At 61.5% G+C, this 23,781-nt stretch overlaps 1 protein-coding gene across 1 annotated transcript; it reads right to left on the minus strand.

Annotated features, from left to right (window-relative positions):
• Positions 1-16,829: 16,829 nt before the first annotated feature.
• On the minus strand, positions 16,830-20,530 carry LOC308340806 (uncharacterized protein C8orf90; the record flags this gene model as incomplete). The annotated part of the gene is made up of 2 exons (XM_080800191.1): positions 16,830-17,305; positions 20,464-20,530. 2 exons carry the CDS (start codon positions 20,528-20,530, stop codon positions 16,830-16,832), a joined length of 543 nt encoding a protein of 180 aa, XP_080656317.1.
• Between the last annotated feature and the right edge of the window lie 3,251 nt (positions 20,531-23,781).

The raw sequence follows: 23,781 nt of genomic DNA on the forward strand, positions 1-23,781 counted from the left end.
CTTGGACGGACGCCAGCCCCCTGACCTGCTCTCCTCATCCCAAGGGTGGAAGGGAGGTCTCCTCACCCCATAAGTCGGGACCCGGGGCCCACACGCCCCCCGGGAAGGCAGAGGTGCTGGAGACCGTGACGGTGCTCCTTCAGCTCCCCTGCCTGCCCACGGGCCTCCCCTGATGGGAGCAAACAGCAGAGGCCACCCTGCTCACCCGTCGCGGATGAGAAAGCAGCATCGCGGGCTCCGTCCTGGAAAGCCCGTCTTGCCTCCCTCCCCGTGAGGCAGCCGTGCAGGCCGCAGGGAACTCCTGGAGGAGCGAGTGCGCTGCCCCCCAGAAGCCTCTCCCGGCCCCGCGCCCTGCTCTCCACTGGTAATCGGGTTCCAAAGGGGAGGCCGACAGTTGCCGCAGCAGGTAGAAACCGGGGCGCAGACAGAAGGACCCCCCACACCCCCAGGGTGCTGTGGATTTGGGGGGCATTCCAGATGACCGCCCAGCCCAGAAGAAGTCTCCAGCCGCGCCAGGGTTGAAGCAGCACACGCTCCCATTTCTAGACACGCGGCCCTGCAGACACGCTGGGCCTGATGGAGCAGGTTCGGCCCAAGCCAGAAGCCCCTCCGTGGCGCGGCCAACCCAGCCTCCGCTCACTGACCAGAAGGGGGGCCCAATGGAGTCACTCGTCCCTGAGCCCCGGACCCCAGAACCGGGCCCAGCCCTCACTGGGCGCCCAGACGCTCCTGGCTCCCCATAATAAGAGCCAACACACGGGCAGCCACGTGGGCTGGGCCTTGCTGCGAGGACCTTAGGTCCACGGCCCCACTGATTCCTCCAACCACCTGCTAAGGTGGGAACTCCCCCACTTCACAGATGGATAAACCGAGGCACAGAGAGACCAGTGAATGGAGCCAGAAGGCAAGTCAAGCAGTCTGGCTCCAAGGCCGTGCCACAAGCTGCTGTGCTAGGAAGAGACCTCATCAGCGGGTTCTCCAGGCGTCCCCCAGAGTGGAAGGGCACCCTGAATTTGGAGAGAGGAGGAGAAGCCTGAACGGGGGCTGCTGGAGAAAAAGGCAGGCAGGGCAGAAGAAGGGGAGAAGCAGGCTGGGCCAGGCCACAACGCTCTGGATCTAAGTCACGGAGCCGGACTGCGCCCGTGTAGGCGGGCGGGGCTCGTGCAGAGTCGCTCCCTGAGCCCGAGCGTGGGGCGCTCCGGGGGGCTCTGGTGAGATGCTTGCTGACTTCAATCCCCTCCGTTTCATAGATGGGGAGGCTGAGGCCCAGAGAGCCCCCTGGCATGTCCTCGAGCTCACATCGTGAGCCAGCCCAATCTGACGTGAGAATTCAGCATCGAGGCCAGAAATGGAGGGGCAGAGAGGTGGAGGTCGAATGACGGATGTGTGGATGATGGATGGATGGTGGATGGATGTGTGGCTGGCTGGCTGGATGGACGGATGGACAGATAGGTTATGGATGGGTGGATGGGTGGATGGATGGACGGATGGATGGACAGACGAGTAGGGGACGGATGGACAGATAACTAGTGGATGGATGGATGGATGAGTAGTGGGGGGGTGAGTGGGGGGGTGAAGGATGGACGGATGGACAGGTAAGTGGTGGACGGACGGACAGATGAGCAGTGGGTGGACGTGTGGGGGACAGACGGACGGGTGGCGCACAGACAGAAGGGCGGTGAGCGGGTGGCTGGATGAATGAGTCTGTTTCACCATGTGAGCCGCGCGCCATCTCCCTGGGGGTCAGGCGTCCAGCCCCGCTCCACACCCTCCTCTCTGTGACCATCGGTTACCTGGTGTCTCTGCACCAAGTGTCCTTACCTGGGGGAGAGGACGCAGCCCCTGTCTGGCAGGGCTGGGAGGCGACAGACCACCTACGGCAGCATCTGGCCCACTGCTGGTGTCTCAGAGGCAGCAGCTCCGGTCGGCTGTGCCCACAGCGGGGCTGGCGGCGCAGACACCCTCCCCCAGAGCTTCAAGGCCTCCAGCGTGGAGCCCGTCCCCGGGCCTCGGTCCCCGCCGCCGCCACCCCCGCCCCCAGAGGCAGCGCATGCTCACGGGGGCCAGGCTGCTATTTTAGTGCAGTGTCTCTTTAGAGAGAGAATCTTCCAGCAGCCCAGGGATGAGCCAGCCCTGCCCCATCACGGCCAGAGGGAGGGGCAGGCGGATCTCAGACCCCACAAATGCCCTCAAATTCCAGGAGACGAGGCCGGAGGGGCCGCTGGGCTCTCCCCCGCCCTTCATTAGCGGGTGTCCGCCTGCGAGGCGGCAAGGGTTCGCGGTCACTCCCAGGGTCTCCCGCAGAGCCGACACGGGACCCGGTGACCTCACCCCGTGCGGGCTGTCCTTTGGGCCATGTCCAGGGGCAGCGGCCTCTACTCCACAGCAACCCAGAGCCCTAGGTGAGCTGGGCCCAGAGGCAGGAGGAAGAGGAGCCCCACCTTGCAGTGATTCTGGGGTCTGCCCGGCTGCCTGAGCAGCACCCGTGGGGACCCGGCCGGTGCCCCTGTTTGACCAAAGGTGCCTGGAGCTCAGGTGGGGCTGGAAGTGGCCCCCGAGGGCCAGGGGGACAGGGAAACACCGTCAGGACCTGCTGTGGGGAATCCGGGGTCTGGGCCTTCCCCCAGGGGTCCAGGTGCATTTCCCACCTACTGCCCCACCGAGCTGGGTGGGGTGCCCGCCCTGAGGGCTCCCCCTTTTCCTCCAGCACACCCCCAATTCAGCTGTCGGTCAGCACACAGGTTCTGACTCCTTGCATCAGTGTCCTGAAGTCGTCCTGCCCTTGTCGGTCCCTTCCAGAGGCCCCCGCCTGGTTCCAGGCCACCATCAGGAAAAGACCTCCATGAAGAAGTCATGGGGAACCCCCAGGCCCGCCCCCACACCCTGCCGCCTTCCCTCTCTGTGGAGCCTCAGCCCAGGCCAGGGGCTTCCTGCCCCACTCCTGCCATCTCCTACTCTGGGCCCCCCATCTCAGTAGCCAAGTGACTCTTTAAAAATGTCCGTCCAGGGGCTCCTGGGGGGCTCCGTGGGTTAAGTCTCTGCCTTCCGCACAGGTCATGATCTCAGGGTCCTGGGATCGAGCCCCGCATCGGGCTCTCTGCTCAGCAGGGAGCCTGCTTCTCCCTCTGCCTCTGCCTGCCCCTCTGCCTACTTGTGACCTCTGTCTGTCAAATAAATTAAAAACTTAAAATAAAATAAAATAAAATAAAAATGTCCATCCATAGCTTCCCGTGGCCGCCTCTGTCCCACAGCCCCCATCTCAGTGCCCTCGGCTCCCTGGCCACATGGGCTCACGTCCAAGCCCGCCTCACCCACCCAGCCCCCAGGACACCTTGCCCAGAGCCTGCCCAGTCACGGAATACTTGGGCGGCTGCCACAAGTGGCCCCCAGTCCCCACCCCGACGCCCTCCCCGGCCTGACGCCCTCCCTGGCCTGCCTACTTGATCCCCTGTGGCCGTGGGGGTGCAGCGATTGGCGGGCGAGCTTTGGGGGTTCCTAGGTCCCTGGCTGAAATCACGTGGCACCACCAAAACCCAGAGGTCCCACTGCAGCGGCTCACAACGGCCATTCCGGCTGAGGTCAGCCCTGCACCCCGCCTTACTCCGGACACAACAGGAGTCTGACATACAGACCACCCGCCCATCCAGGCCCCCCCGAAGCCAGCCCCCCTTCTCGGCCCCTCAGCCTGGCTCATTCAGCCCTGTCTTCCTTCTGTCCTTCCGTCCTGGCCTCCACCAGCCGCGTGCGGCAATAAGAAAGCGGTTCTCATGACAACGGCCAGGAAGCCAGCTCGGAGGGGGGGGGTCCCTGGGAAATCAGCTCTGCGGAGGCCTGAGCTACACAACACCAGGCTGGGGTGCGGGTGTGGGGAAACCCCACGGGTCACCAGGCAGACCTCAGAAGTGGACCGCAGAGCTGCCACGGTCCTTGCTCACTGTGGAGCCCTGGACAGGTCATCTCGCAACCCTGAGCCTCAGTGTCTTGAAAGCAGGAAGGTTGTCATTCGCAGGAATGATCAGGGCCATTTTCAGAACCTCTACAAGGGCAGGACTCTTCATCCCCTCTGGCCTTCTTGGCAGGGGTAGTTCTCCCGCATTCCAGAGAGAGGGGGTCCCGGGGGAAGAACCCGCCGGGGCCGCTGGTCGCTGGGCAGTCGGGTCCAAGTGCAGGCCCCCTGGACTGTGGTCCTGTCCCAGCTCCCTCCACTCCAGGCTGGCCCCGGGCCACATCCTGTCCGCCAGCAAGGCGCCCTTCTCTTGGGGGAGAGGGGACAGGACACTAGTTGAGCTCGTAACTCTCCCAGGAGGCTTGCACACGCGCGTGCTCCAAGCCCAGACTGACGGATGCTTGGCCCTGCATCCCCAAAGCCCAGATGAAGGGAAAGGGCTTTGGTTTGGGGCTTTGCACGCGTGTGGGGCGCTGGGAACGGGCAGTCCATGCACGGAGGACGGTGCCCACGCTCTTACCGTGCCCGCCGGTCAGTCACCTCACACCCTGCGTGGCTGTCAGCACAGACGAGGCAAACACATCTGTGTGCGGCTGTGACAATGGTTCAGACCCCCTGGGGCCCCTGAGAGCATCTCGGGGCCCCCTCAGGCTTCCATAGGCCACACTTTGAGAACCGAAGTATTAGGTCTGCTCCGGGAGGGCAGGGATCTTTGTTCTCGTCTCCCCCTGGAATAGAGCCTGGCTCGGAGGAGGGGCAGGCTGGGTGAGTTCACACCCTTTACACACGGGAAATGCAGCCAGCGCCTGGCAGTGCTGAGCCCGGAGCCGCACACCCAGCTGGACCCAGGACCCTGGGCCCCCTCAGGCATTGGCCCTACTTGCCCTGCACGCAAAGGCCAGGTCCCCAGTGCCTCCGTCTCCCCGCTGAGGCTCGGCTGCAAGTCATATCATCACCCCCACCCGCAACCTCCGTCCGTCCCCCAAGTCATCACCGTGGTCCCAGAGCATCTGCGGACCCACGCAGTGCCCACCTCGCAGCCCTGGGAGTGCAGGAGTCGTGTCTCGACCATGGTGTGTCCCAGCCTGTGCCGGCTCCGAGTAGGTGTTCGGTAAATGCCCACGGAAGGGCCGAGTCCGCCACCGGCAGTCGCCGCTGGCCACTGCTCGCATGCGCACGCGGGGAGGAGGGACAGACCAGGAGGGAAAGGAGGGAGTCCCGGCCGGCCCCGGCCCCTCCCTGGGGACCCCCCGTGTTCCAGGCTATCTGCAGAGGCCGAGGGCAAAGCTCACAAAACTGCTCCCCTCCAGGAGCCCACCAGATGGATGGTCACAGTGATGTCACTTGTCCCTAACAAGGCCTGCCCTCAGGGGAAACTGTTGTACCTGAGGGAAGGAAGTCCTCACCTCCAGTCCCAAGCAACCATCCTGTCACCCTTGGGGGCTGGGGAACCGGGGAGGAGCACGTGTACTCACAGCCCAGGGCACAGGCTCCCAAGGGACTGAGCCCCTCCGGGGCTGGGCTCCGTAAGGGCCCCGGGGTGCGCGCCCTCCCCCACTTACCCCACCGGGGAGGGTGACCCTCGAGCAGAGGAAGTGACAGCCCAGAGAGGTTCTGCCGCTTCCCCAAGCTCACACAGCAGCAGGCAGAAGCCCAGAAGCCTCTCTGGGCAAAGCCGGACGTCTCAGCCCAGGCAGACCCCGCTGGCACAGACAGCTTCCCTCCCCCGCCCCAGGCTGCACTCGCAGCAGAATGTCCCCAGAAAAGGGGGGTGGGACGCTTAGACATTTAAATGCTGGCGGTGGCCATGGGGCCCCTCCCTTTGTCGGGCCCTCCTCCCTGCACAGCTCATCCCAAGACTGACCCGCCGGGCCTCCTGGGAGCCACTCCTCCTGGGGCCCCACCTCGGCAGGACCCTGCTCCTCTCCTGGTAAAGCTGACTGCCACCATGCTGACCCGATGTGGGGCGGGGGGGGGGGGGGGGAGTTCACCTATGTCTGTGGAGGGGGAGCAGGTAGTCCCCGGGGGCATGTGGAGAAGTCAGCAGCACCCACACGCACAGACCCACCAGATGGACACAGCACAGCGGTGACCATGCCATCTGTCCCCTGCGACGACAGGTTCCTGAGAGGCTCGGAACCGTCATGGGGCAGTGGGAGGGAACGTTTTGGACTGAATGTGGGAAGACATTCGGGTGCCTGGGAAGCTGGGGGTCACGTCAGCTGCTCCCCGAGGCCCAAATCACATCCCTGGGCCCATAGGACTTCCCTGCGTGCCCTGACCCACCAGCCTCCCCATCTGGGAGCACCCACCAGCGAGCTGAGGTCATCAGCGCATGAGGAAGGCCTTAGTCTGTGAACGTGCTCATGGCCCAGTCCGTGGCTGGGATCAGGGATCAGGACACTGCCAGGAATAAGACAAAGTCTATAACCAGGGTCAAGGCTCAATGAATCCCCAGGATCAGGGCTCAGCCTGTGACTTAAGTCAGGGCTCAGTCTACAACCACGATCCGAGTTCAGTGTTTGGGATCAGGGTTCAGTATGTCACCAGGATTGGACTTAGTGTTCAACCAGGGATCGGGGTGCACGCTCCAGCTGGGGGCAGGGCTCAGCATGGGACCAGGGTCAAGGTGAGCGTGTGGCTAGGGTCAGGGCTCCAGCCTTACTGAGAAGGAGGACAGGCTCCGTGACATCACTGCCCATCCCCGCCAGACTCCACGTCCAGGTGGCCATCAGTGGAGTGTCAGCAAGGAGGGAGACCTCCAGAAACCAGCTGTCGCTCTTGACGGCAAACTACACCCGTTTGCCTGATTTTATTCTCCCTTCTCCTACCCTCAGCCCAGCCAGGCAGCAGGGGAAGGTGTAATTAAAAATCAGGTTTGTTAACACGAACACGACGTACATAATATTTAAAACATCCAAGCGCCTTTAACTCGCTACCGACGTGCATTTGCTCATTAAGCAGGAATTTTTTATGGCAGCAACACTGCAAATAGCTCTTATTAAAATGCTCAAAACGCCATCTGGTCCCTAGCTGAGGCTCCGCAGCGCACGGTGGCCCAGCCTGCCTGGGGACTTGGAGGTTCCCAGCCGAGCGGCACAGCCAGATTCCCCACCCAGTCCCCCCGGGGGTCCTCTCCACACCTCACTCCACTCCATCCCAGAGCACGGATGAGGAGCCAGCGGCCGGGACAGGGACAGGGAGACCCTTGCCGTATCGGCTCAGCTACCGAGAGGAGACACGGGGGTGTGAGCCCGCATCTTTCCGGCCCAGAAGCCCAGGCTCTCTCCCGGGAGGACGGAGTTTGATGAGAGGCAAGGAGCCAGGGCAGCCTCGCCAATCCATGGGGCTGGGATGGAGGGTAGGGGGCGGAAGAAGCCGAGCTGTCATAGTCTGGATGCTGGGACACCACGGCCTGTGGCCCAGCTCTGCGGATGGGGCAGGAGTCCACTCTCTCACCAGGCCACGGCCCTGGGGATGCATGGAAAGGGCTCTTGCAAACAGTCCCCCCGGGAGGGACAGGGCTGCCCGGCCTCCTAAGCCACCTGAGGGCTGGGCCATGTCCAGTGGGCTGTGACCGAGCACCTGGACGGGAGGTCCTGTGCTCTTGCCCAAATTGTCGGCTCTCGGGCTGCAGAGCTGTTGGGGGTGGGGGATGCAGGGCTCCCTGCCCTAGAGGAGCAGGGATCCTGGCTAGATCCAGCCTGCACGGGCCCAGGGGATCGGCGTGCATCTCCCCAACCTTGGGCCGGTCTTCCGCTGTCCCTCCCCCTGCTCTGCCCGCTCCTTTAGGCCCCTCTGCTGTCGGGGCAGATATGCAGACAGAAAGGACCCCCACTCTGCCCTTAGGTGGTTTGCAGGTCAGGCGCTGGCTGGCCTCAGGGGCACATGGGTTGCTCCCAGCCAGCCACGACCACCACACTGAGCGTGGCTGAGGACTGGCATCTGGGTCCTTCCCCCATCATGAGAAGCCTGTACCCACAGCCAGCACTGGCCACAGGGGAACCTGTCTGCCATCGCCCAGGGACGTGGGGGTGGAATTCAGCGTTGAGGGCAGGAGATGGGGTTCCTATCCCAGCCTGAGGTTCCAGCGGGCGGCTCACCTCACCGACACACGGCACCACAGAGCATTAGCTTCTGTGGCTGCACGCACACAGGCTCAGCCCCGCCAGCAGCAGATGGCGCATAGCCGAGCGACTGTCACTCAGACTGGCAATATCCCTGGGGAGTGAGCCCTGGGGGATCCCAACCTGGGCTACAGGAGGAGCCAGGGAGGCTTCCTGGAGGAGGTGTGATCTGGAAACTACCTGAACTAGAGAGATGGAGAGAAGGGGGAACAGGGAGGGGCTCGGGGTCCTGAGGGAGGGGGTGGGGGTATAGGCAGAGCCAGAGACTGCCCAGGGCCACCAAGGGAAGCAGGTCCAGGAAGGACAGCCGCCACACTTCACCCGTGAGCCACAGGCGGGACCTGCAGGAGCACACACAGCAACACAGCTTGGAGGCAGGGAGGCTGAGGTCGGGGCAGTGGGAGACAGGAGGGGCCTCCGCATACCGAGTGGGTTCCCCACACCCACTCACCCCTTGGCCTCTTCTACACCTTCCTGTGGGCCTCGCAGACACAGTTGTCCCGGGGTGGAGGCAGATCTCAGTTTGGAGCCCCAGACACATCCCCCAAACCAGCTCGGCCTCATTTTCCTCATCAGCAAGATGATCCTCAAACCACTGAGCTCGGAGAGCTGCTGCAGCAGAGAGCGGCTGCGTGGGGGAAGCTTCCAGAACTGCACAGGGCTTTTTATCTGCACAAAAACATGGCAGGCGCAGATGCCCACGGAAATACGGCTGCACAGACATCCATGTGTGCGCGCACGTGTGTGCCTGAACAGACACACGCACCCGCACTAGCACGCACGCACGCACGTAGAGGCAGGCACACACGCAGACACACGCACCCGCACTAGCACGCCCACACGCACACAGGCAGGTACCTGTGCAGACCCAGATGCGTACTTGCACACAGCACTCAGAGCTCAGCACACCTGTTCTGTTCGTGCCCCTGTCTCCACAAATGGGGCCTCGGTGAGGATGAACAGACAGCAGACACACACCCCGATCCTAAGAAAACAGGGACCCAATATTCCAGTTAATAAACCCGTTAAGACACGCTCCAGTAAAAATAAGTTACATGCAGACAGTGCTCTCCACCGTCCCTTCGGTCCCTGCCCTGGGTCCTGGTCGGTGAACCTGCCCCAGAGCCCAGCCCACACCTGCCCCGGCCTCGCTCCGCCCCCAGCCTCCCAGCACGGACCTCTGCAGAAGCCTGGTGTGCACCCTCAGCTCTGGGCCTGGGGCTTGGCAGGCATGGCTCCTCCCCTACCCGGTCCCCAAGCCATAAGTGACAGTTTTTAGAAAGTGTCAATGTATCCCCAGCTGTTGTTGCCAAAAAAAGGAAAAAGAAAAAAACCTTCCTTGGTTTCAAGGAAACTCACAACAACTTCAGAAAAGCGCGTGAACATGATGGATGTGCTCATTTCCCTGAAGATTCGGCAAAGGCCAGAGGCCATTGCGTTTGTCCCATGCCGTTAGGGCCACTGGAAGTGGGCCGGCCGGGGGGCGGGGGGCCGGGGGCCTTGTCTGCGTCTGGCATGGCTCCTTCCCGGGCTCCGCCGAGCTTCCTGAAAGGAGCCATCCTTTATGCCCCTTTATTCCCAGGAATAACGGCTCTTGACATAAACGAGTCCCGCTAGCAATTAGCCGTGATTAATGCAGAGCTTCACCGAAGTGGAGGAAGTTCGCGGTCCCCGGGAGGAGGTGGGCGACAATCGCATATTCATGGATCTGGAACAAATGTGCGTTTAAGGGGAGTGGGGGAGGCTCCCTGGGACTCCTTCCAGCCCCAGCTCTCGGCCTGGGAACCAGCTGAGTCGCAGCGTGGCTGGGACTGCAGACAGGACTGGGGTCAGGGGACGGAGGCCCACCCCGGGGACCCCCCGCCATCGGGAGCCTTCGGCGGAGACCTCGAGGGGCCAGGCCTGGGCTGAGCACGGACACACTCGTCCCTTCGGTTCCCATGATGGCTTGACCTCGCCTCGTGGGGAGATACCCCATCACCCCACTTCACAGATGGGGACACCGGAGCTCAGAGAGAGGTCAGGGGACTTGGCCACCGTGCGGGGCCATCTTTGGGGGCACAACCCTGGAGCCAGATCCTGCTGGGTCACTCTCCACCCAGCCACTGTGGCATTCCTTGGTTTTCCCAACTGAGGAGATGGGGACAATGGTGACCCACCTGGCCTGTGGCCGGGATGCTGTCGGGCAGCCCCCGTGCCCTGCCCTCACACCTGTCTCCTGGGGCCCCCGTGAGCCCAGCGACGCCTGAACTTCAGAACCCCGGAAGCCTCCCAGCCCACCTCCAAGGAGGAACCCAGCCTCTGCTGGAAGCCACACCTCCCTGGCCCCCATCTGTCCCGGAGACTCCGGTCAACTCTCTCATGGTGGGGAAAGAAGGGAGCCGGGCCGGAAACAGCTCTTGTTAATGTCATTTCAGGGCTCACTGGTGCTCGGTAATTAAGGGGCCTTAGGAGAACCCATCACCCCTAACTCGGCATTAGGGCCTGATATAGGCCTCAGCAGCCCCACCATGGACAGTCCCCACCGTGCAGAGAAGGACGAGGCACCAGGCAAGCGGGCCCACCGAGCCGGGTGGCTGAACGTGTCCCCCTCCCAGGCCACGCGAGTGACTCAGCCACCGTGAGACGAGACCTCGCTCTGCGCCAAGCCTGTGTCCCCCACACACCGGTTAGCTCGCAGGCTTTTAGCGGGCTCCCATCTGGGCTCGTAAAACTCCATCCCTCCCACTGCCCCAGTCCAGACTTGGGAGTCCCCGGCCGCTCTCCTCCCCTGCTTCCCGTCCAACCTCCAGGAAACCCTGCTGCTCACCCACTCGGCTCGATTTCCAGCAGGTTCGCCTAGATTCTCCCGGCAGCTCGGCCTCCGCTCCACCCGCCCCCAGACCTATTCCAGCTCACAGCAGACAATCTTTCTAGACCTTCCAGACCTTTCTTCCCAGCCTTTCCTCCGTTGTCACTCCACATGCCCTTTCAGACATGTTTCTGATTTGCCGCCAGAAACTTGAACCCACAGAGGACGCACGCGTCTGCCTGTGTCCCACATGTACACCTGCGCCCCACACACAAGGAGTAAGTCTTCTTCATCCCCAGGAGCAGACGAGCACCCGCCCCCACAAGAAGGCCTGTTCTAAAGCCCCCGTGCAGTCTCTCTGCTCCCAACCCCCACCATGGGACGGGAAGAGCTGCTGCAGTTGCCCCCAGGCAAGCCCCGGGCCTCGGGACGGTAGAGGCGCCACTGTGTCCAGCAGCATGGGTCGCCACGGCCAAGAGACTCACACTGGCAGTAAATGTTCTGGCCCAGAAGTGACAGACGTCATGGCGCCCAGGACTCGGCAGCCAGCGCTAGTCCCCTGACCCCACCCATCCGCAGGGGTTGGGGGAGCAGGCCTGCCCTGGGGAGCTCCAGGAGGCAGGAACAGGAAGCCTCGGGTGAGCGATGAGAGTGACCACCCGGAGCCAATCCGGCTGGCCCAGGCCAATGCCACGGCCTTGACCTTGCGTTGAGATCTTCATCCAGATGGCAGCCTACGGCCTCCGCCAGCCCAGCCTTCATTGTCATTCCAGGCCAGTGCCTTTTCCGAGGCTGAACAGGGGTGTTATCTAAAAGGGGGAGGGACACAAGTGGGTCCTCACGGCAACTCAATTAATCCTCCATCGGAAATTCTAACACAATCAATTTGGGTAGCCGGCCGACATCATAACACAGTAATTAGGAACAACTTTCAACTCTCGGCTTCCTTTGAAGATTGTAATTGCAATTAATTAAACATCCTCGCTGTCCTCAGAGCGTGTTCCAGAGGAAAGTGGAGCAGAGGCGGGGGCAGAGGGTGGGGTGCCCCGACCCCTATTCTCCGCAGCCCAGGAATCTAACGGGAATGCGAAAGGGTATGATGCCCCTGTCCCCCTGGGAAAGGCCGTCATGATTGTGAGGGAGAGGACCCAGCCTTGGGGCTCTGAACCAACACCCCAGGGTCCTGACCGCTCCACCTGCACCCAGGATTGGGGGGGGACCCCAGCCCTCTGTTCGGCCAGGTTAGATCCCCAGGCCACAGTCACACATTCAAAGGACATCAGTTGGGCACCCACTGTTGCCAATAGGGTCCCAGAAGCAGAGGCGTCCCCACTGAGCACTGACAGGTCACTTCCCTGCCCTCTGGGCTGATGTCCCAAAGGTGGTGCTGATGACCCACAAGGCTGCTGGCTGTTGCCCCAGCAAGTGAGCAAGTACAAGGGAAGGAAGGTGGGTCTGCGGGAGATGCCGCGGGCAGCCTCAGGCCCCGGGCATCATCAGCACCCTGGACAGAGCAGGGCCTGCCGCCCTGGGTTAACACAAGGGGACAAATGATAGGCCGTGGGAGAGTGGACAGTCACGGTGGAAACGGCTGTCCTCTCCCTGTTGGGCTCTCACTGTGGGCCAGGCGGGGCCTAGCGACCTGACCGATGGGCCCCGCATCCCCCCCCACAGCCCAGGAGGAGACCCCATGACCCAGAGTCCCAGAGGAAGTGCTGGCCAAGAGCTGCCAAGTCAGGACAGGAGAGACTCAGTATTCCAACAAGCTCTGTGGTCCCCAAAGCCTGGTTGCAGCCACTGCCACCCAGCAAGTACCAGCGCCCAACGTCACAGGGGCAGGTCCCAACCACGAGAGCCACACAGTCCAGCACACACACCCCAGCCAGATTCTCAGAAGGTGGAAGAACCCTGCGACAACTCAGTGGGAGGAAGGTGGGGTGAACTGCTGCCACTTGGACCCAGGATCCGGATGACAAAGATGATTCCAGGTGTCATTCTTATCGTTCTAGCCCCAGGTCCTAAGACTCGGAAGCCAGTCAAACGAGGGGCACAATGACACCAGACAGGAGAGACACATTGCCCCCAAGGATCATGCCTAAGGAAAGCTAGAGCAATTGGGCACAAATGTCCTCAGAGCATCCCAACAGCCAGAGCAAAAAGGGCGACATGAGGGCTCCAGGACAGTCCCTGTGGGATGGAGAGAGGCAGAAGAAGCTGGGTCCCAGCAGCAACTGCCCACACACTCATCCAAGAGACAACGGGCAGGGTGTTGTCCTGATGTCCCCCGCACTCCCAGTCCCCGAGCTCCTTCATGCAGGCAGTGCCTTCCCTCCCCGAACACTCGGCCCCAGCCCTGGAGCCCAGCACCAAGCTGCTGCTCAAAAGACAAGTTAGATTTTCAAACCTGCTTTACACTAAAGGGCAGAAGTTCATTTCTCTGGCCATGTTTCTCCATGGGACCAGGATATCTAACTGGAAGAGAAAATGTGTGACTTGGCAAGATGTGTCAGCCTTGGGGCCATGTCCTAGTGTTCAGGTCTCCCGGCTGAGGTGGACATGGCAGTCACTCCCCATCAGCCCCTCCGTTTTACCCCACCTAGGCTAGCACAGGGTTCCAGGCCTTATTCTTACAGTCCAGTCAAGGGAACCCCACACCCTGGCCATGGGGGTTGTTTCAAGTAACACAGCCCTAAGCCCGTTCATGCATGTTACTGACTGAGTTAAATCTTGTGTCCTGGATCAAACCTTACCTGAAGCTCAGTTTATTTCTGGATCTTCCAGTTATATAAACCATTTTTTAACCTTTTGTAGCTTAAGCCTATTGGAGCCTGACCATGGTTTTAACACAGAATTCTAATAATACACAGGCTTGTACCCCTGGGCAAACCCCATCCCCTCTCTAGGCCACCGTGTCATCATCTGTCTGCCAACCCCATGGAAGTGCCATGAGGATAAAATGAGAGTGTGATATACTGAGTATTTACCCTAAAGATACAAATGTAGTGATCCGAAGGGACACATGCACCCGAATGTTTATAGCAGCAACGTCCACAATAGCCAAACTATGGAAAGAGCCTAGATGTCCATCAACAGATGAATGGATAAAGAAGATGTGGTATATATATGCAATGGAATACTATGCAGCCATCAAAAGAAATGAAATCTTGCCATTTGCGACGACGTGGATGGAATTAGAGGGTGTCATGCTTCGTGAAATAAGTCAGTCGGAGAAAGACAACTATCATATGATCTCCCTGATATGAGGAATTTGAGAGGCAAAGTGGGGGGCTTGGGGGTAGGGCAGGAAAAAATGAAACAAGATGGGATCAGGAGGGAGACAAAGCATAAGAGACTCTTAATCTCACAAAACAAACTGAGAGTTACTGGGAGGAGGGGGGTAGGGAGAGGGTGGTGGGGTTATGGACATTGGGGAGGGTATGTGCTATGGTGAGTGCTGTGAAGTATAAATCTGGCGATTCACAGACCTGTACACCTGGGGCTAATAATACATTATATGTTAATTAAAAAATTAAAAATTAAAAAAAATGAAATAATTGAAAATAAAAAAATAAAAAATAATTTAAAAAGATGAGAGTGTGATAGTGGGAGGCTTGGGAACTGAGAACCCCGCATCCCTGGGAAGAGGACGCCTCTGTGTTGGTCTCCACATCTCCCTTCCCGCACACTGGGCCCTGGCCCGCAGCTCCTGCCTCCAGCCCCTGGACACCTGAAGCCCTGTTTTATCTCCTAGCCTTTGCCCACACCCTCCCCTCCACCTGGAGCTCCCTCCCCCAGAGGGCCTGTGGCTGGTTCCTCCCATTCTTCCAATCTCGGTATAGATGCCACCTCCTCCAAGAAGCCCTTCCTGATCACCCTGCATGAAATACAGTCTGTCCCTACTCATTTTCTTTCTAGCACTTATGGCCAAGTTTTACGTTTTTTTGTTTTGTTTTGTTTTGTTTTGTTTTTTAGGTTACTCCTCTGGGGTCTCTGTCTCCTAGATCAGTATCTCTCAAACTAGTGGTGGTAAAGGACCAGCGGCTTTACTTCCAATCTGTCCCTGACCAATACTTTTATAAACCATGTTAAAAATACATTTCTAGGGGCGCCTGGGTGGCTCAGCGGGTTGAGCCTCTGCCTTCGGCTCAGGTCATGGTCCCAGGGTCCTGGGATCGAGCCCCCATCGGGCTCTCTGCTCAGCAGGGAGCCTGCTTCCCCCTCTCTCTCTGCCTGCCTCTCTGCCTGCTTGTGAACTCTGTCTGTCAAATAAACAAATAAATTCTTTAAAAATAATATTTCTAGAAAATGTTTTACCCAAATACTAAACAGAAACCCCGAATTTTTGTCATTACTCTCTACAGTCATAAAATTACTCTGCCAACTTGTTTCAGAAGTTTTTCAATGGCGACTCCATCTCCGCTGTTCGGAGAGAGGTTCAAGGTCAGTCCCCACAGGGCAAGCAGAGCTGTCAGAATAACCACCCCTGGAGGTAGAGATAAACCCCTGGCTTCCTTGCCTCTGGGGCGGGGCATGCATTGGGGCTGTCTCCCAGGGCCCCCAGGGGACTCCCCAGTTGCCCAGAGGGTTAACTCGCTGGGCACAACTTTTAAGGGCTTCTTCCTTTCTCTATCTACTTCTTCATCTGCATGTCACCCCTCAAATACACTGCACTCGAGCCCACGTTAGGGACTGCTTCTGGGCAGACCTTAACAATTAATACACAACACAGAATGTACATTGACCTGACGTCAATGTCATTACAGCTCTCGCCCTACTCAGAACCAAAGGCATACATGTTAGAAAGCGGCTGTTGGGCATCTCAATAAGGTGGAAAAGACGAAGCCCACGCGTGGAAGGAGCCTGGAGTCGGGGCCGGGGACCTAACAAAACCACAAAACCATGAAGGGAGGAGGGGGAAGCTGGAGAACCCTCTTGCGAAGCCCAGAGACCTCCTTCTCTTCCAGAGGTGGGCACTTCCTGTCCCTGGTTCTCCAGCAAGTCAAGAAAGGCTCTGGAAAAACCATTTCTGCCCACGACTGGGAAGCTATAAATAACTCCCGGATCAGAAGAAAGGAAAAAAGAACTCCAATTCCATCTGCACTGGGGTGAGAATGCACCCTCCCAGCACGCCCGCCTCCCCGGCACACCTGGAATCCAAGCCCACCCCACCCCCAAAAGGAATCCTCAGCCTTCGGTCCCAGGTCCGCAGAGGAAGAGGCCAGCTGGCTGCAGTAGACGGGCCTGTCCCTGTGGAGGGAGATGCGCCCAGGATGGAGGCTGGCCCACCCATGGTTGTTCCAGGCCCACAAGAGGCATTGGAGGGTGTAGTAGGAGACACCCCTTCTCCCCAGAGCCAACACAGGAGGGCAGCGGGGGCAGCCACTCCGGGGACAGCAGCCCGTGGCATTCCTGCCTTAGAGGCCCTTTCCTGGTCATGTCCCCTCCCCCACCCACCCTGCACTCTCCACTCGTCATGTCCCTTTCTCTCTACCCTGCACCTATGGCCCGTCCCTCTGCCTGTCCATCTCCCCAGACCCTGAAGTCCCTGTGTCTCTGAACAAGGAAAACCACCGAACTGGAAGCCGGGTATCCAGACAGATCCCAGATGATCCTGGGAGGAGCCAGAACCTCGGTGTCCTGACGTGTGGGGTGGGCGCCCTACTCCCCACCCCGGGGCTGGGGCTAGGATCCCTGCGTGTAGGCTCTGCGGGTGGACGCCAGGCCCTGCCACCCCCAGCCCAGGTCCGATCCCTCGGACAGCCTGCCCCTGTTGCCATGCGGATTTCACTCCTTCACTCACTGTCCGCTGGAGCCCCGTGCGGATCCCCCACAGCACCGGCGACCAGGCCTTGGCCCCAGGGTCAGTCCCTTTCCCGCCCCAGCGCAGCCGGCAGTCCGGGGCGTCCAGCAAAGAGCCTGGGCGGGCGAAGCAGGGCAACTGTTTATTGGCCGCGTGGGGAGCGGGCTAGGCCAGCCTAGAGGCGCCGCCGGGGGTGGCGGCGTCGGGCCCCGCGGGCGCAGGGAAGGCGGCGCCAGAGCCCGGCCCGGGGGCCAGCAGCAGCAGGCCGGACCGGGGCGCGCCCGCGCTGGCGTAGCTCAGGGCCAGGCGCTCCAGGCGCCGCTTGCGCACCGCCGCCTGGGCCGTGGCGTGCAGGGGCCGCAGCAGCGCGGGGGGCGGCGCGCCCGGGCCGCGCAGCAGGAAGTCGAAGCCCGCGCGGTCGTGCGGGTCGTAGAAGAGCGGCCCGCGGGCCGGATCGGGCCCCGGCGGCCAGGCGAACGGGAAGGGCAGCGTGAAGTCCTCGGTGAGCACGCGGATGGCGAAGTCGTCCTCCTTGCCCAGCGCGCGGTAGGCGCGCCCGATGCCACGGAAGTGCGCCGCCCAGAGCTGCGCGTCCCCGCCGTAGATGTCCGGGAACGGGGGCTCCAGGGGCGCCGGGGGACCTGCCGGGCCCGCGGCCCCGAGAGTGACAGAGAGCAAGTGACCACGTGCGCGGGCCGTGCCGCCGGCGGGGAGCAAGGAGCGGGTGCAGGAGCCTGAGAACCTGCCTCGGGGCTGGCCCTGGAAGGCGGAGCTGGGGCCCCAGGGTTGACAGGGGAGGCGGGAGGCGAAGTCCGGAGGAGACAGCGCCCACAAACTAGGAGGGCGGAAAGGCACCGAAGGCTGCCCGCGGGAGCAGGCCACTCGGTACTGCTTGGGTGGAAAGTTCCAGACGGGGAGGAGCCCGGGGAGTTTGGTAAGGCCTCCGGAACAAGCTCGGCACCCTGGGCTCGGCTCACAGAGGGGCTGGGGAGGTGGGGTGGGGTGGTCCCTCTCCGTTGAAAATGGTCCTGGGCTGTGCAGAGAAAGGACCGTGGGAGCCCAGCCTGGAGGCGGGATCAGGGCCCAGTGAAGATGAGGTAGGGACATCCCCAGGAGAAGTACTTATCTGGGAGGAGACTGAGAAGCCAAATGCCAGGCCTTGGAGATGGCGGTGGGAGGAGCCGGGGGTGACAGAGGGTTCCCAGCCTGCCACTGCCACCCTGTGACCCAGGGAGAGGAGCAGTCCCAGGGGATAGAGGGGTCTAGTTGGGAGGTGAATCAGTTCTGTGTTTGTTGGACATCCTCCCCTGGGAGCACTTCAGTCTTCCTGTGCCTCCGTTTCCCCCTGTAAAATCTGGGAACAATCAAGCCTGTTCTGCCAGCCTCGCAAATGAGATGGCATTGAGGAACCTACTTTGTCACAGGAGAGTGATTTCCTCCCTCAGCCCCATGGACAGAGCAGAACCTCCAATCCCCAGGTGGTAGTGGGTGGACGTGGCTCTGGGCAGGGCGGTGGACAAGGCCAGAGGGGCTGCTTCCGGGAGCCACTGTGCTCAGCACCGTGGACAGCTCCGAGGCGGGCTTGGCAGGGGCCTGGAGGCCGGGCTGAAGGGTCCCGTCTCCACCCTGCAGCCTGCTCTTGGGGGTGCTGCTGGGGTTCCGTGCCCGTGGGTGGGGCAGGGCTCTGGGGTGTTGCTGTGAGTCGGGGACGGAAAAAAGCTGCAGAGAAGAGAGGAGTTCTGGATGCAGCCCCCAGGAAAGGAGAGGGGAGAGCCTTGGCCACCTTCTGAGCTGCATTTGGCCAGGGGATGGTTGTGGTGGTGCACACAGGTACGGGGGTAAGGGCAGCAGCCACGGAACCATGACGCAAGCAGGGTGGTAATGCAGATGAGGGGCCGGTGGCTCGACCACAGCAGGGGTGGGAAACACTCGGATTGTGAGTATGGCTTGAGGTTGCGAGGGCAGGGTTTGCTGGTGGAGAGGGTCGGGGAGGGGAGGGGAGAAAAGGGAAGATGACGGACCCACGCTGCCGAGGGAAGGAGGAGCTATGGGATGGCTGGGCGGGGGTGGGGGGTGTCAAAAGTCTAATTTGGGGCAGGTGGTGGCCTCCAGATGGGCCAGGGTAGAGGTATGGAGGACCGTTGGCTTTGAGTCTGGAGTTGGGGCAGAGGCTGCCGGCCGGAGCTCGAGACATCTGGGAGATGCAGTTGAATGAGGTGCCAGGCCAGAGCGTGGAAGGCAGGCAAGGAGGAGGGGCACTGCTGAGCCCAGAGATGCGGATGAGTCCCATCGGACGAGGCCTCAGAGCTGACCCCCCGTCTGGCAAGGAAGAGGTCATCGGTGACCTTGAGCGAAGCCACTTTAGTGAAGTGCCGGGAAGGAGGGGCAGCTCCAGCAAGCTCTCGAGCAAGTGGGAGGGGAGACGGGAAGCAGCAAGTCTAACTAACCTTTGTGAGGAGTTTTGCTATAAATGGGGAGCAGAGAAGCAGGACGGCAGCTGAAAGGGAAGTGGGGTCAAGAGACAGGGAACAACAGCATGCTTTTATGTTGCTGGAAAGATCTAGCAAGGAGAGAAGAAGTCACGCTGCTGGAGAGGAAGGGTGGGGGACGGGCCCGAGCGGCGGGAAGGTCAGCCTTGCTGGCCCGGCTCTTCCTCCTCTCCCTGGCCTGCTGAGAGCAGGGATTGGGTGGACAAAGCTGTGGGCACAGGTGCAGGTGGGCTGGTGCCTGTGGCGCCGGGGACCCGTGGGCGTCCTCTTCCGATGGCTTTACTTTCTTGAAAGAGGGAGTGGGGCCAGCAGGGGAGTGTGAAGAGGGAGGGGCCGGACAGAGGGAGGGGTGCAGTGGGAGCCAGCAAAGACCAAGGCCCCTCAGGCTCACAGTCAGGAATTTAAAGAGCATTAGCGGCTGAGCTGATCCCCAGCTCGGCTCAGCTGTATGGGTGCAGGCGGGGCGTGGGCGGGGAGCTGGGGGGTTGCCAGGCTGGTACAATAAAACACAGAGGGCCCAGGGAAGGAGGGTGTGTGTGCGGGTGTGATGATCACGGCAGAGCTGGGTGAGCAGAGAGGGAGGGAGGGAGGGAGGGAGGCAGGGCAGGTGGGAGGACGCAGAACGTGCTGGAAACAGTGGACTGCGGCTCACCCAGGAGGGCCAGAATCCTGCTCTGAGGGCCTGAGCCTGGTGAGACTCCCGAGAATGGGGTCAGGGCCAGGCTGCAGTTCGGGTGCTGACAAGGCCAAGGGCATGACAAGGGCGAAGTGGGGGGGTTGGGGAAAGGGTTGGACGAGATGCCCCAGAGGAGTCTGGGAAACTGAGGGGCCCGAGTGGAGGAAGGAATCACTTGACCACCGAGACGGAGAGAGGGTCAGGCCAGAGTCCCACATTCAAGGGGGTGGATGACGGCCGCTCTCCAGTAGGGGTAATGGGTTTGTGCTTCTGAGGACCTAGGATCCAGCGCTGGGGTTTTAAGGAGGCAGTGGGGGAGGGGACAGAGAATGATCTGGAAGGGCTGAGGAGCGAGGAGAACCCTGGCCCGCCTCAGGCTCAGGGGCCCAAGGGCTGCGGGACCCCTGGGAGGGCTGTAGGGCAGTGGTCCTAGAGGAGAGCAGGAAGAAGGGAATGGTAGGAGTAAGGTCAGTGCCCCCACCCGGGGCCTGTCCTGTGCCGTGTGACCTTGACAGAGCTCCCCCGGCCCAGGAAGAGAGGGTGGGCTGGCTGCTTCCTCTCCCACATCCTCAGAGCCCCAGATGCCAAGGACACCCCCCTTCTCCTCCATCCCTCCCCCTACCTTATGACTTACCTAGAGTGGCTACAGGAGGAGGGGGCAGACCTACAGGGCTGGGGTCCCCCGAAAGAGGGGAAGCCATGTCGGCAGCCTGGGGTCAGGCTTGTTTACCTGGCTGCCCAGGAGACCAGGGGAGGGGCCTTCTCGGGGAGAGAACCTTGCATTTAAAGGGGACCCACCTGGAACTGGGCTGGGGCTGGGAGGGAGAAGGGTAAAAGGGGTTGTGGCCCCTTCCCCCCACATCCTTGCAGCTCCCCTGGCCCTGCTCAGGAACCATCCGACCCCCCACCCCAGCATTCAGACCCCTCTGGGCCCCTCCCCACTAACCCACCCATGCCTCTTCTGCCCCTGTCCCCCAGCTCAGCCTGGTGTCCACAGCCCCCATCCTGCATGCTCATAAGGCAGCAGAGCCCAAAAATCCCTCCCCCAGGCACCCCCTCCTATATTCAGGGTCCGGGGGTGCAGGTCAGCCACCCCGTCCTCAGCAACTCCAGTAGTTCCGAGAAATGGGTCGAACCTCGCCCCTGGCCTCAAGGGACCTGATGGGTTCAAGTTCCTGCAAAGTGGACCAAGCCCCGGTAGGGGAGCGGGGACGTGAGCCGTCCAAAGTAAGGGAGCCGGTGACACACACGTGGTGTGTGCTGACCACTGCGGGGCAGCCTCCAAGTGACCTCGCCCTCCAGGGGTTCCTCTTGGGAGGCATTTTCCCCAGCACTGCGCCTGCCGGGGGCCGCAGCGGCCGTCCTTGGGGGAGATGGGAAAGGCTGGACACCCAGCTCAGACTGTCCCGTGTGCACTGAAGGCCGCACGTGTCCAGGGCGGTGCCACACGTGCCCAGGGCGGTGCGTTATCACGGCCCCACTGTCTGCCGGAAGAGCACAGTGGCAGGGGAAGGCGAGGGCACCTTCCAGATGCCCGGCTCCTGCATCTCCACACCTCTGCAGTGCAAACTCACGCTCATCCAGGCCCTACCTCACGCTGCCTCCTCCAAGAAGCCCTCTCTGCTTGTTCCGTACACCACAGAGGCCCACGAGGCCCAGCAGGCCTCCCACTGCAAGTCATCGGGGGCTATGCCTTCCTTGGTTAGAAACCTTGGGTCAAGTGCCACCCTCGGGCCTAGGAAGGTGCGTGAGTAGGACGTTGGGGAGGCCACGGTTGCCACGGTGAGGAGACACCGCTGCTCCGACTTCTCCCCGGCAGGCCTGGACACATCCGGGCCAGAGCTCTGGCATGGTCAGCCCGGCTGCAGTGGGAGGGCTGAGACCCCCTCTCCCCCAAATGAACTGAAGCCCACGGGCTCCCGACACCCTCAGAAAAAGCAACTGAGGAAGGGGTCGGGCTGGGCTGGGGTCCAGGAGAGGAACCTGGACACGCTCACTGCAGGTTGGGCAAACGACATCACCTCCCTGGGCCTCAGTTTCCCTATCCATAAAACAGGGCTCAGGCCGTGATCTCAAGGCCATGAGATGGAACCCAGCTTCGGGGTCCCTGTACTCGGTAGGAGGTCTGCCCGGGTTTCTCTCTCCCTCCTCCCCCACCCCCGCTCACTCGAGCTCTCTCTCAGTAAACAAATAAATAAAATCTTTATTTAAAAAAAAATTAGTGTACCCTCGAGGAGGGATGATATAACGCGACAGAAATGGGAATGTGACCCGGTGATGAAGATCGGCCCCCATCCCCATGGACCGGCTTCCTGACGACCTTGGGACAGGATCTCACGGTGGAAAACCCCCAGTCCCCGAGCCAATGGGACCAAGGCTGGAACTCTCCCCGCCTCTTCCCTGCAAGCCCTTGCGAGTGCGTCTGACGCTCACCAGCAGAGAGGACAGGTGCGCACGAGTCAGTCCCCATATTCCTGAAGCTGTGAGAGGGGCGCCACCCATTCCACCCCACGCGCCCTCCAGCGTGGGCCCAGAGCGCTGGTTCTCCCCAACCCACCATGTCTCAGGGCCGCGGCGCTCCACGGCATAGCACCAGCCCCGAGGAGGGTTTCCGGGGTCTGGCCTCCAGCCCAGACGTCCCGTCCCTGAGTGCCATAGCAGGGTCCCGAGAAGCAGCGGCCCAGGGCCCCATCAGCCCCTGCACAACCTGCCTCCCACCAACCAGCGCATCCTGAACCCCTGGCCAGGCCGGGGCCCGGGCTGGATGTGCAGGCTGAGAGCCTTGCCCTCGCAGTGCTCGTGGGGCAGGAGCACAGCCGGCCATAGGCCTGACAGTCCGTGGCTACGGGCAACTGGGGGCCTGGATCTCACGTGAGAGGGTCCACTCTCCATCAGCCCGTGCTCCAGCCACACAGGCCCCTGATGGCCAGCTCTTGAGACAGGCGGCTGCGCTGGGGGGCGGCTCAGGACTCCACGGCGTGGGGTCAGCTGGGGAGACCATGATGCCATCACTGATGTCCCTCTTCTGCAGAGCATCCCTGGGCACCGCTGTGGACCAGGACCCGCCGCACCGCGGCCGCCCCACCAGGGCGTATCAGTCAGGAGAGCTGCGGAAACGAAGAGCTGCCGGTACCGCAGCTTCAGGGACACGGAGCATCGTCCCTCCTGCAGCGGCTGTGCCAGGCCTCCAGGCAGCTCTGTTCCACAGCACCCCCCCCAGGTGTATGGGCTTCCCGCAGCTGTGGCTCCGCCCCTCCAGGTGTCTCCTGGTTGGAGGACACACTCCATGGCACCCCAGCCCGGAGGAGGAGGAAGAGGGACGAGAGGCCGTCCGGGGCCAGCAGCTGCCTTGTAAGACTACAAGGGGAAACTGCTCTTGGACGCTCTAACTCCAGGCTGAGAACTGGGTCCCATGGGCCCTCTTGGCTGCCGGGGAGGCTGGGATACCTGGCCCACACCTGAGCCGTCAGGTGCCAGCATCTGGAGGGACAGCTTCCAGCTCACTGCAAGGCATCTTCGCCTGGCCTCCCCGAGCACCGTGTTAGTTCGCTAGGGCTACTGTGACGGTCCCCGCCAACAGCATGCCGGGGACGGGGACAGAACCGAGGTGTCCGTGAGGCCGCACTCCCTCCAAAGCCTCCGGGGGACAGTCTGTTCCTTGCCTCTCCCAGCTCCTGGGGGGCTGCTGGCATGTCTCATTCATGGCCACATCACCCCACTGTCTGCCTCTGTGGTCACGCGGCCTCCCCTTCTCTCCGTGTATCTAAGCTCCCCCTGCCTGTCTGCCGGAAGGATCCGCGCGATTGCATTGAAGGACCACCCGGAAAATCTGGGGTAATTCCCCCCATCTGAAGCTCTCTGACCGAATCCCAGCCACAAAGTCCTATTTTGCTGGACAGGATAACAATTCCCCGTTCCGGGGATTCGAACATCGACGGCTTCGGGGGGCCAG

This window comes from Martes martes (genome assembly GCF_963455335.1).
Source record: "Martes martes genome assembly, chromosome: 4".
Classification (NCBI taxonomy): domain Eukaryota; kingdom Metazoa; phylum Chordata; class Mammalia; order Carnivora; family Mustelidae; genus Martes; species Martes martes.